Genomic DNA, 16,886 nt, shown 5'->3' with positions numbered 1-16,886 from the left:
GGGCACAACAGAAGGCAATCATACACCCATACCAGTCCTTTGATAATACCCACTGCTTCATACCCACTACTTATATTTGTTCTCGATCGTATACACGTTCGCATAAGTAGGCGTTAAATTGATTGAACAATGAGCATACAGTCCATGTATTTGAGGAAATAACTGATATCACCCACCTGACTCACCATTCTTATTATTCTCAGCGTGTTAGCAAGGCTGTTCTAACAATGCTGAATCGGGTAAAATCGATCAGCTTTACACACGTTACACGTATTGTAATAAAGTAGCAAAATACTGAATTTGCACTTTTTGTTCCTGTTTGCAGTTTTAAGCATAGACTAGGTACTCGTTATGTAAATAAAGTAGGTACGTTTGAATTCCGTCGATTCTCGAGGTTTCGTTTTTTTTTACTTCTTCTTAGTTAGTTATTTATTTTACTTATTTACATTCTATAGGTTCTTTTTTGCTGCAAGACATATTTTTATATAGACGTATATCTAGACGTATGGACTTCTATAAGATAAGCAAAAACAAGCCAAAATACTTTTGGTGAACGCCATGTCTCAATTTATTGTCTCGGGTTGTTCACCTTTCACAAAATAATTTGCATAGTACATATTTGTATTCTAAAAGGATTCCAAATGATAGTTCAAACATTAAACAACTCTAAAATCACTGTCGAATAATTAAAGTTCTGGGGGTTACCATGGTGTCTTAAAGCAGTATTAATTCCAGTGAATCCGTCCAGTCCGTCTATCGCCATCACCGGGTCCCGGGAAGGGATGACTTATTAACAGCACAGTTTAATACATGTATAATAGCTTTTTCATTTTTCTACCCTGGTATTAATAGATACTGCTTGAAGACATCATGGTAATCACCTACTTTCTGGTCGGATTTGGAAATATTGGAGATCGATTGAAGATCACTCTCTGGGCCAAGGCATCTGGCCTTTGCGTGACAAGAAATTGTAGATTTATCTACCTACTTGTTGATATGGAATACGTCAGCCCATTACTTCACAATAGGAAACAGGTGACGGAACTAAGAAAAATTATGAGACACGCGTTTCTCGTGTGCAATTGTTTTGCAGACTAGCTACCTATTCATATATTATGCTGTTTTGCACAATAATCTCATAAAGTTTAATAGGTACCTACTGACTCTTCTATATCTTTCATAGTGGCGAAATTAAAGAGCACTTTTATTACATATAATATGTAGTAATTGATAAAATGAAGCAGAAGAAGTTTGTAAGTATAAATGCAATAAATATTATCTTCATCAAAATCATGTCGTTCCTTAATGTCCCTGTGGAAATCTTCATTTGAATCATGTTGTACTTTTATTCGCTTCTTCATTTCAAATTTTTCTTCTAATTTCCTCTTCTCACTGATTGATTCATCAAAATAGTCGTCCAATTCAGTACCAGGGGGACGCAAGTCATCTGAAGATTCTAGATGTTTGGCAAGAAATTCCTTCACCTTAACTTCTTTATCCTTCCGTATAGCTTCTTGAGTTTTGCTAGGATGTATTTTTATTCCTAGATAGGTATGAGTCAATTTAACAAACGTGCAAAGTTTGCTCGTAGCGATTTCCATGCTTCCACGTGCAAAATTTATTCGCTAAGTATTTGTAAATATTGCAAGTCGTCAACAAACTTTCTTTCCTTGCGATATGTTTGCGTTTTACATAATGTTATGCTTCTCGGAAAATATGACTAAGTGTTTATATTTGTTGCTTACTTTGAATGCATGTTGTCCTTTTACGTTGATAAGAAAATATATGTTTTTGAATACTGTTTGAGATGCAGTGGGTACTAAAGCATCTGCTATAATATTTTTCTATAATATTAACAAATTGCCTTATGTGTAATATTTAATGTTCTTCAGATTTTTTTATAAGGAAATAGGTAAAAAAAATATTGCCTGTAGAGGTGAGATGGTGGGATAAGGTAATTTATTAACTATTATTAGTAATTATGAGGTAGGTAGTTAAGTCTTCAATTATTTTGAGTACTTAGGTAACTATTTACTTATAAGAAAATTTCATAAAAAGATTTGGAATCCGTAGTAGGCTTTTGCCATGTTACCTAATGTCATTCGACTAGATGTTAGGTAGAAATAGTATAAATAAGGCTGTAAGTTATATTTTTATCATTGTCCTCATTTAAATTACCACCCTCATGAGGGTAAAAGATAAGTAATTAAATTTACTGCCTTTATTTATTGCCTTTGATTAAATTTGGTAGGTTACATTTATTCATATAGGTATTTACCTAGTTACCTAGGTACATTGTTGTCTAAAAAATAAGTGCTCTCTACAAAAAAGCTTTGCGTGCTTTTTGGGCATGCTGTTGTTATACCTACCTACACAATTCAAATATTTCTTCCGTAAAGGAAAAAAATTAAGAAAAATAACTTCGATGAATTTCTTTGACTCAAATTAAAAACTTTTACCTACATATTATTATCGACGGTAGTTTTAAATGTAAACATTAAAATTTTCTCTAGTTTTTTTAATACTGTGTTGCTATCCCTATTTCTGACTACGTAAGAATAGCTGATGTTCAGAATTTAATTAAGATCTAAGTAGGAAATATTTTCACAACTCAAGGGAATGCCCGTTTTGAAGAAAAAAACGTTTAATCTTGTTTATTTTGTTCCTTTAATAAATTGTTAGTGTTTTTGTTGGTGTGTTAAATCAGCTTAATATTAACGCCCGTCAGAAATTTTGTAAAAGCAGGATTAACGTAATTATTATGTTTAATAAATGTAATTATTTATTTATTTCTGGTTATTCTTGACCCTTACATCGAATAAAACACATTAATTGTACATTCTTGCTCCTTTTTAATAAAAAGTCCTTTTTTTATACGGTGTCGCCTGGCAGAGATAAGGCCGTGCTCGTTATAAAAAATAATTTATAATTACATATTATTAATTCTTCTACGTTATACAGTTACATATAGATACAGAATTTTTTATGAGAGACAGATACACAGTGAATTCTGATAATATCAACGAAATATTTTAGAAATATTAGCCCAATGAAAACCGTCCCCGAAAAGTCACATTTTTACGAGTATACAAAAGGGCTGTTTATCCCACATATTCTTCGAGTGATTATGACTTTCCTATCACGAGTGTGACCCAGTTCTTACAGTACACTTAAAATGTTAATTTAATATCCCCACTACGCTTCTCGTGACTAAAACACACGTCCAGTAAGATTAAGGAATAGATTGAAAAATTGCCTTGGTCAATTGTTAAATGGCCCGATAAAGTTTATTTAAACTTTGGGGTTAATGCTCACCCAATTTACGGTTAAAAATATTTATTTCCTTGTAACAAATATAAAATCTTACAGAGAATATATAATTCATATTACACATTATACCGATAGGTAAATATTTATGTATTAAATGAATATTAGGTAGATGTGGATTGATGTGGACCCTTAGATGTGGTTGTATATCAGCTAAAAGAAGAGGCGAACAACGTTGCTACAAAATATGACATGCATCTTAGTAAAAGTTAATACATATTATAATATTATACTAAAACCACAGGTAATTTAATAAAACCTTACTCTAAGAAGTATTATTAAGAACTGCTATAAAAACGCATCAAAATCTCTTGCGTATACCTACAGTAGGATGTTAAAACTATTTCAGTTTAAATTAATTTTGTTAGAGATAGGTACTTAGGACGTTTTATAAGTACATATTATGTAGTTATTTGAACTGTTTGTAGTAATACCACAGATTATTAAATAGTTACTTATAAATACTGAAATGAGGATGAAAATAATTGTGATAAACTCTGAACATAATTAATTAGGTCAAAAGGTAACTTGTCGATAAGATTATTTATGAAAACATTAAACTATGTTATATTTAACCATTATAAATACATATTTCACCGATTCTTTTAAGCAATGTGCATATTTTATAAAATTATTTTTTAAACTCTTCTTAAAGACTCTTCTCTTAACTAAATTTAATTTTGATTTCTCCATATAATAATAATAATTCTATCGTAATAGCACAGGTAATAGTATGGTTTATCTCTGCTTGGCTTAGTCTTCAACTAAAATTACAGAGTCAGGTCTCAATTTGGAGCAATTAATTACTAGTACCTAATTACTAGAGTGTAATAAGGTAATAATAGGCATTGTCTATCTATGGACGCTCCAAGATATCAATATTTGAATATTTCTGCATCGATTATGAAGGAAATAAACTTTATTTCCTTTCCAATCCCGAAGTAAGTATATTATTAATTTATTTGAAAGATAGGTACCTACTTTACATAGTTGCGATTTTGAATTCAATGTTATTAACAATGAACAAATACTAGTCAGTGACTTATAGGTATAACTATATGATATTTTAATCTGCCACCTGTTTAATAATACGATTTTAAATGATCTGTAAAATTTTAGATATGATTCGATGATTCTTGTAGGTGTATTCTTGTACCTAGGTAACTAAATAAAATGTAAAAGCTTATTTGGCATCAATACACACTCGATCAAGTTGATATTTAGCATTCTCTTTTTGAAGTGAAACTTCTTTATCGGGGTTGGAAAAAAAATTAGTGTAACATTTTTCCGTTACGCGCCATCTTTGATTCGACGTATTTCTGTAAAGTTGCGTATAGTAAATTATTTTTTGAAAAATAAGGTCATAAAGAAGTTTCACTTCTTACGTGTGTACACTAGTATACGCACACATTTTTTTTATTAATAATTTTCTTGATTATTATATTATTATCTACTATATTTTGTACAAATACTAATTTTCCTAATAGTTATTTTCTTCAAAGTTTTATAGTTTAAAGACGCAGAAAACAATAACAAGTTTATAAAACTATGTGTTCAGTTGTAACAACCATGTTAACCAGATTACGGGAAGCCGATAAATACATGTATATCAGATTTCTATAGAATTGCGAGAAGTGATAAAATAAGCAGCAACTAGTGTTTACTATGATAATAAAGCCATAAAAAGAAAATAACAAGCGCCTTTTACCAAACTGTGCGTCATATAACATGACTTATGATTTAGCTTTTTAGATTCAAAGAAAAAGATAGATAAATATTGTTTATATTTCGATTTAAATTAAGAAAATTGTATCTAAATATAAAAGCAGTTGTTTTATTATGATTTAAATACCTTTACTTTAACGAATGAATAATATTTGATTTAGAATTAAGTTTAGTTAGAAAGTTCTAACTGAATATATTTTATGAAAAAAATGCTTTCGAGTTTCGATTGACAGTGATTCGATTGTGGCTAAACCTAGTTAACTGTCTCTTGTTGAAGCATAACAAATGATTGATTTATTTTATGAATAGTAAATATATTAATTTACCAGGTTCGAATATATATTTTATATTGTTGACCTTTCGCATTTCAAGGTAGACAAAAAACGTTTAAGGTTGTTGTACGAATCCAACTACCTTCCAATGATATCATCTCTGTCAAAGAATAGTTAATGGTAACTGATAGCCTTTTAAACGGTGTCATAGATAAATTTATTTACCAATAAATGTATAATAAACTGGTTTTACAGGATTTTGTTAATGATATGTATTAGTAAAATATTCATGGATATTGATGTATGTACCTACCTAGAGATGTACCTCAGATGATTTTCTTGATGCAGTCGAATTTATCGAAAAAAAGTATCTGGTGTTACGTTAATACATACTTACTTAATTGTACAATGTACCTATCTGTACTAGTGAAGTCCCGTGTCCCCTAGGCATTATGCATACATCTGATTCACTGAATGATATTCCATAAGGACAAGTAGGTGATCAGCCTTCTGTGTCTTGCCAGACCGAGACATTTTTTTCTCAATGGCATACCAACAACGGTTTAAAGAAACAGTTTTAACAGAAAGAAATGGCCCAATTAATACTATCTTCATAATAATATAATGTTATTCTTTTTTTTTATCTCGATATCCTCGAATCTTTGATTGTTTCTATGGTTAGGGAGCCAGGTGCAAATTTGGTTAACTATTTCCTCTCAAGAGATAATTCGTCAGACGCATGAGAGTATAGTATTATAAAGCCTCGTGAACGTCAGCTGGCGCTCGGTTGGGGGGGTGAGCGGTTGTAGCCTCCCACGCACATAGGAAAAAAAATACATTCATTCATTCATTTCCTCTCAGCTAAAATTTTGTCAAATTGTAGCTAACCCAATATCTCAACGAAAAAAAATAGTCAGCTGGTTACAACATGGTGTATTATACGTCAGCTGGTGTCTCGAACATGAAAGTTAAATTTAAAGAAAAATTTATTTTCCGTTATTTCCTCTCAAACAAAAATTTACCTGATGATAGCTTATATGTAACTGTGGATAAGTATATATGTCAGCTGGCTGTATCTTGGTGGAAAAACCGTCAGCTGATACGGGAGGCTACAACTGCTCTTCCCCCCAACCGAGCTCCAGCTGACGTTCACGAGGCTTCATAATACTATACTTTGATGCATTTTACTAATTACCGCTTGAGAGGAACTTGGTCATAAAATCTGCTGCTGGCTCCCGGACCACTAGAAATGCGGACTTCACGCATAATAATTAATTATAAAATTTATGTTCTTAAAAGGTAATTTCCATATTCGCATTCGAGTAGGTATTATGTAAAAATTTCAAAACATACGCTTCGAAATTGTGAAACTATTGTTTACGATTATTCTCTAGATTCTAGAATGTTCGAGCTTAATCAAGTGCAAAATATAAGTAGCTAATACCAACTAATAATCGTGTCAAATGGGTCATACTATAATGTTATTATAAATGAAGTAAATAAATAAAAACTTCCTTTGTTAATAACTACTTTATCAAAAGAGAACAATGCTATATAATATAGGTATTAATATGCTATCTATCTAACTTCTAATTTTTGTATATAAGAAACCAACAATTTTTATATTTAGATATTATCTAAATATAAAAAGAAACCAACAATTTTTATATTTAGATATTATCTAAATATAAAAATTGTTGGTTTCCTTTCAGCAAAATTTTCTATCTTCAGTATTTCAAGTACTTTCCCTCCAAGGCCCATCGAAAATTTCCACACTGCAGAAATGTCCTGACAGATTATCCAGTGGACCTTATTTTGCTAGCCATTGAGATCTAGGTAAAAGAGTTTTCTAATTTATCTGAACACTAATAGATGTGAATTTACGTTGGTATCCTTGTTTGATTCTACATAACATGCATCTTTCACCATTAATTGATTACAATAATCAAGAGCGTACCTATGATTACGTCAAGTATTTAGTCCTCAAATAAAACCCCCATTATCAAGTTCATTAACATATAAAAACAACAATTCCTCGAACAGAACCCGGCCCAGATTATCGCTCTGGTCACCGCATAATCTTTGACCCGTCCGTGCACACCACTCCATCTTAGTTTGCATCGAAATCAGAACTCATTCGCCACAAACGCAGCGTGGTGATCAGACGTGCAAGCAGTTAATATGAAGATCCTTCTCGCGTTCGTTGGAGCCTTGGCTCTGGCGGTGGCAAACCCACCCCCAAACCAGGGCAAAGTCATCTGCTACTACGACAGCAAGAGCTATGTACGGGAATGTAAGTGGATCTTTTTATCACGCTGCGCGCTTTTACTCTTAGTTTTTAAACTTTTACATAACACTAGTAAATCTGAAGATTGCTAAGTAACCCAACTAGTCGTTAAGACGCGAATTTAAAACTGGTTTAGAAAATAGAATGTTTGAATACGATTATGGTTACTATGTGATGAACGTTGAAAGAATATTCTAGATGTTTTGGTCCTACCCTCTTTCTATATGAAAATGCAAATCGACTTCTTATTTTTTTCAGTCCCTGATTAGTTTAACCTGGGTCTGCTTCAGGGTCACGTTCTCAAACCATTTTAACCTTCAACGTCTATTATTATTTATTTGGACCGTTCTTTTGTGACTTAATTTATTATATCTGAGATAAATGTTCAATCTGCTCATGTCACACTTTATTTAGGACAAGCTAATAACTTGATTGCCAATGGCAAGGACATTTACTACGATTATTTGCGCATACGCAGAAAAAGTCATTGTGCAATGAATATTAACTGAATATTCCTTTCATGCCTATATTGAGGAAAAATGCTGCAAAAAACGTAAAAGGGAACAAAATATAAATACTTTGTGGTATAATTATTATTATAATGCGAATGCTTTTTTTAATATAACTTATTTAAGTCCAGATTTAAAAAAAAATAAGTGCAAGACAATCAAGAAGAAAATTGTTCATTTTGTCATGTCTTTGATAGTTTCTATATGTTTATTGTATAGGTTCTGATGCATATTTACTCAAGGTTGTTATATAAACAAAACATCGCATGATATGTATGTGCTTAGCTTACGAATATAGACATAACATGAGTCATTATATCCATTTTTCTTATTACCTAGCCTATATATAAATAAAGGTCTCTGCTTATTTTATCATGAAGCAAATGAGTAATCCTATTGTTCTGATTTCTTATATTATTTCGTTGTTTAACTAAGTTTATGTTTTAACTGTATTCAATATATTTATATTGGAGTTACCTCAGAGGAGTAACCATCTTGGATGTAAGAGGCATTATGGTGTATTTTATGGTATGAGATGTACTTAGCTTTTTATATATCTAATTGTACAATAGGAAGTTTTAAAGAAAAATATTCTACAATATAAATACACAAATCCCTAATAAAGACGTATACACTTGTTCGCAGTTTGATAAAGGAAAATCACCACATAACGTCTGGACTCAAAACATACAGGCTACGCGTATTGAATTTCAAACACTAACTAGAAACGTTCCCTAATAGGCATATTACGTAATCCTTTGTGATTTAAAATTTTGTTTACAAGTTCAACCGGCTATGATAACGTATACCAATTATTATACCAGTGCTGACCTGCTTGCCGGTGTCAACCAATAACAAGATAACAAGAACAAATATCATGTTTCTAGAAATAATCTCGACTTTATTGTCAATTAGGTATATTTTTCTTAGCAACAGATTCGATTCGATAGGTTTGTACGGACTTTGGAATTGTGGTAACAATATTGCGCTGTTCTAGAGACATATCTTTGAAATTATTTCTTTTATCGTAGTTAACAATGCACGAATAATTGAATTTTTATATAACATTTTAGGAGCTTTTTAAAAGCTTTGGTTGAACATTGAATAAGAAAGGCGAATGATATTAAATTAGAAATTTACGATTACCTATCTATCTGCTGGGGAATAACCAAAATATTTTCCTGTAGGCAGACACTTTTCGTAAACTGCCTGCCTCAATTATCTTTTGTTATTAATTATTTAGAGCTATTTTCGTAACTAATTTCTAATTTGAAATTAAATTTGTTTTGTAACTTTGAATTAAATGGATTGAAATAAGAAGTATATTAAGTAGATTGATTATAAGGACCATTGAGTGAAATGAAACAACATTTTAATTATTTTACTAGTAAATCTAAGTATATATTTTTCTCTTTATTAGGTATATCAAATATTTATATATCAACACATCAAACAACCTTACGCAATTTTTAGCGACGGTTCAATGTTGTTCAATCAATTACATACAATATAATCTTTGGATTTATAACCGTTGAGACTTGAGAGCATGAAGGATAACATCTTGCATATTAACGTTACAAGTTAAACGGGAAAGCATCATTTAACTCCAAGGCGTATTGTCTCGGCTTACATCATTTCGTATATTGAAACAAACATGTCACACCTACACATTAAATGTTACGTGGTAACCTCAGGCTGTGGATATAAAATGGTAATACGGGTGAATAAAGAGGCCCTGCCAGAGTTCTTAAAGATCACTGCATACATACGTTTTGAGACTTAGCATAGATAATATTTGCGTTTTCTAAATGCATTTTTTTTGCTATTTTTGCTTGCATAAAATAATTCATGCTCTAATACTAAAGAATGTTAGTAGAAACTAAATATAGATAATAAATTAAACAATTTAATGTAATTTCTCGTTACGCTATTAACCGAAATCCTGGAAGGAAACCTAACAAATGTTTCCAATCATAACGTAATTTCTTCGATGAGATTACTTCTATTCATACTAAACGTGGCAACTAATAACGGACTTTCATTTAATAAAAAATATTCACCAATGACATCTCATTTGTTCGTTTTGCCTCAACATTAATTTTCTCCGAGCTCAAAAATAGAAAGTATGTACGAATAAAGAAATAATACGACTTCAAAAACTCCAGTTACCGTGTTACAGAAATCTTATGATAGCGCGTATTGAATTTAATTATTACATTTTAATTATATACTGACATAATGCAGGTTATTATGTATGAGTAACTCGGATTTACGGAAGCAGTTATATACTTAGGTAATTCTTTAATGATCGTTTGAGAATGAATGAATAAATTATTCATCAATGTCAATGTTATGGGAATCCATCAACGCTTATGAATGACCATACTATTCAATAAATAAACAATGCAAATAGCATTGAACAATATTCTAAATCTTTAACTTACCTAAGAGCCTTCTGCATAAGTCATATTCTGATGCTTGAATTGAGTTAAAAAAAGAAACATTGTTGTTTTCATAAATTAAAGCTGTTATATTTTTTTTGTTATTATCGATATATGTTTTGTTGTTATTATACCTACATCGTCTAATCTTTGCATTTATGACGGTGCTTAATTTACTGTATAGGTCTTGTTACTAACTAGAGCATGTATGAGGAAAGGTCGCGCGAAATCTTGCACTATTTGCATCTAGAACGGTCAAGTAATCATTTATATCTCAATTCACAGATAATATAAGTTCTAATATAATGTTAATTGAATTGATATTTTATTGCAAACCGAGTTTAGGTAGGTACGTTGTTAGGGTCACCACAAAATCATTGTTTCATTTCAATTACTAATATCTATAGAATAATAATAGGTCCCTCTTCTTACATAGCAATAATATGTATATGCCCGTTTTATTTATCTCAAAAACGCAAACATTTTTTGAGCTATTCAAAATACTGATCTTACATCAAAGTATAGTTGAAGGATGCATTTATCCAGCTCAAGCCCGCATGCTGCCACTCGACCTGGACCCAGCACTATCCTTCTGCACCCACCTGGTCTACGGCTATGCTGGAATCCAGCCTGACACGTACAAGATGGTCTCCCTCAACGAGAACCTGGATGTTGACCGCGCCCACGCCAACTACAGAGCCATCACCAACTTCAAGTCGAAGTACCCTGGCTTGAAGGTCCTGCTGTCTGTTGGAGGTGATGCTGATACTGAGGCGCCTGAGAAGTACAATCTTCTGGTATGAATATTATCTGTTTATTATAGTGGTTCTTTTATAAGTAATATTGTTCCGTTCCAACTTAGGTGTCCATAAAACAAGCAACAATTAGTATATGGGATCAGATCGTGCCGTGTATGAAAAATGTCCTGAAATATTTTATTTACTGACAATATTTCGATGTAGGATTTAGTGATTTAGGTACATGCAACGTAACTTACTTTTAAATCTTAATTAGCAGAGGGTAAATTGATCGATATTTGTAAATGCAAAAATGGGATTCAAAGAGAGTGTGATAAATGCTCGATGGTATGATATTATTAGGCCGGGAGATACTGACAGAAAATATTATTTGTACCAGTATGGCGGTAAGAAAAATGATGGTCAGAACGCTGGTACCGGCGCGGGCGGCCCAGTCGCGTGGGCGTTAGACGAACTCGTCGCATAAATTACGAGTGTCAAACGAATTGTTGTTGTGATCATTTTTATTTTTATCATTGCTTACTGCTTGCTTACTAAGACTCCTGAGGAACCCCCATGCTGGTACAAATAACCCAATATTTTCTGTCAGTGTCTCCCGGCCTCTATTTTTTTAGTTTCATAATCAAATGAAACAACTTCTAATGTCATAAACATTGTTCACAAAAAAGAAACAAATATGTTTCCCAAGAGGGATTAAATGGTATTAGTATGGAAAGTAAGTTTATACGAGAATTTTCCTATGACCCAAGTTTGGAAATTTAGCAGTATTTTACAGAAGATCGATGTATTAAACTACTGCCGATAGAGTCTCATGAGAATCGAGGGATACGTGGCATGCTTTAAAATGTGGTGTGTAATATACCTATATTTGAGTAATATTTACTTTACTGAATATATTATGCAAATGTTTTCTTGAATCTTTGTTTTTTTTTTAATTTCATTACGGCAATCAGGTTTAATTGTTACTAAGAGCCTTGCTACAAATATAATTAATAATATAGAGAATATTATTCTTCAATATTATTCTTTAGTAGTTGCACCCATGACTTTGTTTGCGTGGGTGTTGTGTTTTTCCACACAATTTACAACAATGTTCATGAATGTTCCACTCTTATTATTCGTAGCATGATATATAAATTGGCTATCCACAAAAAACTTACTTAATTCAAACTTCCTACTTTGATCTCCTTGTTGTCAAAAGATTGGCGCATTCAACTAAATAAACTCGGCTTTAAAATTCATACTAATATTATAAATGCGAAAGTAACTCTGTCTGTCTGTTACTCAATCACGCCTAAACCTGGTTCAGTACCAATTTTCATGAAATTTGATATGGAGATATTTTGATACCCGAGAAAGGACATAGGCTACTTTTTATCCCGGGAAAATGACGCAATCCCGAAAATCCCACGGGAACGGGAACTATGCGGGTTTTTCTTTGATTGCGCGGGCGAAGCCGCGGGCGGAAACCTAGTATTTTTATATATTATGAGGTATCAATAAAATGTTTTCTTTCATTAGTTGGAGTCCCCGCAAGCGCGTACAGCTTTCGTCAACTCTGGAGTGCTTCTGGCTGAGCAGCATGGTTTCGACGGTGTCGATCTTGCTTGGCAGTTCCCTAGGATCAAGCCTAAGAAGATCCGCTCTACTTTCGGTTAGTATTCTACTATTTAAGATGTCTATCCTTTCTATCACTTCCATATTAGGATAATTATAAGAGTACATAGAATAAGATTTAAATTCCCTATTATGATGTAAGGAGAAAAATTTCATTCTAAACAGAATAGTATTTATGTATTCATATCTATGATAGTTTTACAAACGATTTACCAATATTTTAAGGTAAAAATGTCCGTTCAATCAATCACAATGCACAATCAGTTGGACGTGGAAGTTAACAACTGAAAACCACAGCAATTACGTCATCAGCCTAAATAACAAGCTTTTATTATAGTGTGGTTTTTCAGTTAAATTGCATATTGTCTAAACGATAACTAACGAAACTTGAACGATACAATTGCACGTGAATTTAAAATATTACATATACAATTCCCTCTAAAATCTGATCATCAATAACGTAGCACCCATTTCATCGACAATAAAAGAAGCTAATGTTTCTAATGTAGGTATCTAATGTTACCAATTTTCTAATTTACCAGGTTCTATCTGGCACGGTATCAAGAAGACCTTCGGCACCACGCCCGTGGACGAGAAGGAGGCTGAACATCGCGAAGGTTTCACCGCTCTGGTCCGCGAAATGAAGGCAGCCCTCAACCTGAAGCCCAACATGCAACTGTCCGTTTCCGTTATGCCAAATGTCAACGCTACCAGTGAGTTACTTTTACCACCTTTTACATAAAATTTTGTAACAAAAAAGGAACTTTATCACGCTAACAATACAAATGTTTTTCATTTGTAATAATATTAGATCACAAAATACAAAATAAACTTTTTTTTACTGTTCTATGAACATAAAGTAGATGCAGAACAAACAATATTTAACAAAGTTCAAGTCTGTTATCATAAAGTAATAGTTAACAGTCTTAATCCTTTTTCTACACGATAACTTAATGTACTTTTAATGATATGCATTTCACTGCACATAGTTATTTCTTCAAGTGGAGATGATAATTTTTTAACGTTGAGTCATTTCTGGTATTCTCTAGAACTAAATTCAGACCATATAATTATCTTCTATTTCTTTTTCTTACAGTTTATTTATCTCTTTTCATATTACAGTATACTACGATGTGCCAGCGATCATCAACTTGGTAGACATCGTGAACCTCCACGCGTACGACTACTTCACTCCTGCCAGGAACCCCAAGGAGGCCGACTATGCCGCTCCCACATACAAGCCACAGAACCGCAATGAACTGTCCAATGTTGATGCTGCTATTTCTTACTGGTAAGATAATATCTTTTATATCTGTTTAAAGTGGTTAACCTAACCTTTGACAGGATTTTGAGCAGGATTGCAGTTGGGTGGTTTTTTCAGTAATTTATAATCAAATAATTGTTGAATATAGGTACAAAAAATCTAGCTGTATGAGTAAAGTAAAATGAATTCAACTTTTACTGCTTTACAAGTAGGTAAACTGACGTAAAAACAACTGACGACATAATTCGGCGTAAAAAAATCGTCACAATGCAACCACTGCATACTGAAGTGACCAATACAATTATTTATGGCTTTTATTTATGTATTTATTTGTTCTTGTAATACTTAGTGTTTGTTTTGTCTTAATTCTTGCAAAATGTAAATTTTGTGTCACCGTATAGTTTAATTCATATTTGGAGTATTAATAATATCATTATTTTAGGCTCTCTGCTGGAGCTCCAAGCCACAAAATCGTTGTTGGTATTGCAACCTTCGCCCGTACATGGAAATTGGACTCTGACAGCGAAATATCTGGAGTGCCTCCAATTCACACTGATGGACCTGGTGAAGCTGGTAAGGAAATACTTCTAAATAGAGCATCACAATCTGGTTTATATGATGAAACATTGAGATAATTTGTTAGAGAAGGAATATATCCTTTAAAGTTAACAACTTAAAGAAAAAGATTTTTTTCAATATTTATAGTTTAAATGATTTTTCATGACAAAAAAATCTAGAGGCTTAAACTTATCTTTGTAAACATAAAAACATAAATTTTGGTATCACATTTAACTCGATAATCAACCATAACAGCTATAATTGGATTTCCATTACAGGCCCTTACACCAAGACGGAAGGTCTTCTAAGTTACCCAGAAGTTTGCGCTAAGCTGATCAATCCCAACCACCAAAAGGGCATGCGCCCCCATTTAAGGAAGGTCACTGACCCGAGCAAGCGTTTCGGTAAGGCTTCCTAATTTAGAGCAAATACATTTAATCGTATTAATACAATACCAATATATAATGCTTTCCACGTGTAACCAATTCATTCACGGAGAAATAGGCATTTTTGCCCGAACGTCCAATTCGAATTTCCTCATCAATGCTAGCTTAAATTTTTATGCTTTCAATGGGAATTAGTTGCTTCTTTACGTTTTCAGACAAGGGCTTAACCAAGGACGGCGATTTCTTTGGTTGGTACAACATTATAGCTGATTTGGCTTTAAGCGTGTTTTAGTTGGTGAAGGATGTTGGTATTGTGGTTATTTTGATGAAAGGAACTAGAAGCATGATCTTTAGGTTTTGTAATAAATTAGTGTGATTGCGTATTTACTTAGGATTCTGTATTTTATTGATTTTTTATTTTATCTTCTCTTTTTGTATTTCTTTTTTATAATTTGTGTTTTCCAGTTTTTAGTAGTTCAAGTAACAATAATTTGCACGCGCTTATTACGCACATATGAATGCTAATGATGAAACTTCTATTTTTCTATATGATAATATATTTTATACAAAAAATTGTATCTAGTCAACACTATAGGTTCTATCAGTGTTCTTTGGTTACTCCTTCGTCTGGTAGTCTGGTATTTAGTCAACATGCAATTATTACATCTTACTAATTCTTTTCGTGAAAACATTATCCTATAACAAAATAAGAATATGTTTAATTAACGTCACTATATTAACAGGCACCTACGCTTTCCGCCTTCCCGATGACAACGGTGACCCCGGCTTGTGGGTCAGCTACGAGGACCCTGACACAGCTGGCCAGAAAGCTAGCTACGTGAAGTAAGTAGACCTTTTAGATACATTTCTTTTTGTATAGTGGTATCGTTTTAAGTATTGATAAAGAAGTCGACTGCTTAAACTGCAATGCTTATGTCGTTACCAAAAATAAACTGGCCTTTGTGATTTCTTTAAATCTGGTACACATTTTAATGACGTATAAATTATTTTCGACGTCGGTGATACTACGAGTTAAAGCTGGAAAATAATAGAAATTCTTCTTGTTTCAAATATCTTTGAAGCAGCTTTTTTATAATATTTTGAAAGTATGAGAGCTTGTGGAACTCACATATATTTTAATTACAGATCCAAGAACCTCGGAGGGGTATCCATTGTCGATCTGTCCATGGATGACTTCCGTGGTCTCTGCACAGGAGACAAATACCCCATCCTCCGTGCTGCTAAATACCGCCTATAAATTTGACTCATTGCATTTGTAATTTAGCTAATGCGAGCTGGAAAATATAATCTTGTGTTACACCCTTAGTTTATAAGCGTATTCCTCCGTGACATGTTGTTGTTAAAATGGATTATATAAAAAGAAATCTTGGACATATCGCTGTGAAATATGTTTAGGTAGATCTATTAATGTAAGCACCTTATTTTAATAAAGGCTTTATGCCGATGAAAATAAATCCAAATATTGTAATCTTGTATTATCGTCACTGTAACAATGTAAAAGATAGATCTCCTAAATGATATCTAATAAAAAAATAGTCAACCTGCATTGTGACATATTCACGTGAATTTTGTAAGTGAAAAAACGCTTTAAAAATGAATAAAATGTTGTGTACCTAATTCTCTTTGTTTTATTTTTGTCAAACGAATTGAACACACCAACTTTAAATTTTATTGATGAAAATATTCAAATAAAATAGAATATACAACCTTATTTATCATAT

The 16,886-nt window shown here is 32.4% G+C and overlaps 1 protein-coding gene across 1 annotated transcript; it reads left to right on the top strand.

Annotated features, from left to right (window-relative positions):
• The first annotated feature begins 7,452 nt into the window (after nt 1–7,452).
• On the top strand, nt 7,453–16,782 carry LOC149910967 (chitinase-like protein EN03). Its single transcript, XM_090101491.1, has 9 exons — nt 7,453–7,617; nt 11,108–11,358; nt 12,841–12,973; nt 13,479–13,649; nt 14,059–14,227; nt 14,643–14,773; nt 15,037–15,162; nt 15,888–15,987; nt 16,291–16,782. The coding sequence occupies exons 1-9, from the start codon at nt 7,506–7,508 to the stop codon at nt 16,400–16,402; spliced, it is 1,305 nt and encodes a 434-aa protein (XP_089957617.1). The 5' UTR covers nt 7,453–7,505; the 3' UTR covers nt 16,403–16,782.
• Nucleotides 16,783–16,886: the final 104 nt, after the last annotated feature.

Source organism: Colias eurytheme, chromosome 1, assembly GCF_061535395.1.
Source record: "Colias eurytheme isolate Ceu_HAF_F1 chromosome 1, ilColEury1 Martin Lab GWU primary, whole genome shotgun sequence".
Classification (NCBI taxonomy): Eukaryota; Metazoa; Arthropoda; class Insecta; order Lepidoptera; family Pieridae; genus Colias; species Colias eurytheme.
Note: the sequence above shows the minus strand (reverse complement) of the source record. Positions and strands in the feature narration are given on the sequence as shown.

Coding starts and splice junctions, on each gene's coding strand:
- LOC149910967 (XM_090101491.1), top strand. CDS start 7,506: ATGAAGATCCTTCTCGCGTTCGTTGGAGCCTTGGCTCTGGCGGTGGCA. Junction 7,618..11,107: donor CAAGAGCTATGTACGGGAAT/GTAAGTGGATCT, acceptor GCATTTATCCAG/CTCAAGCCCGCATGCTGCCA. Junction 11,359..12,840: donor CTGAGAAGTACAATCTTCTG/GTATGAATATTA, acceptor TTCTTTCATTAG/TTGGAGTCCCCGCAAGCGCG.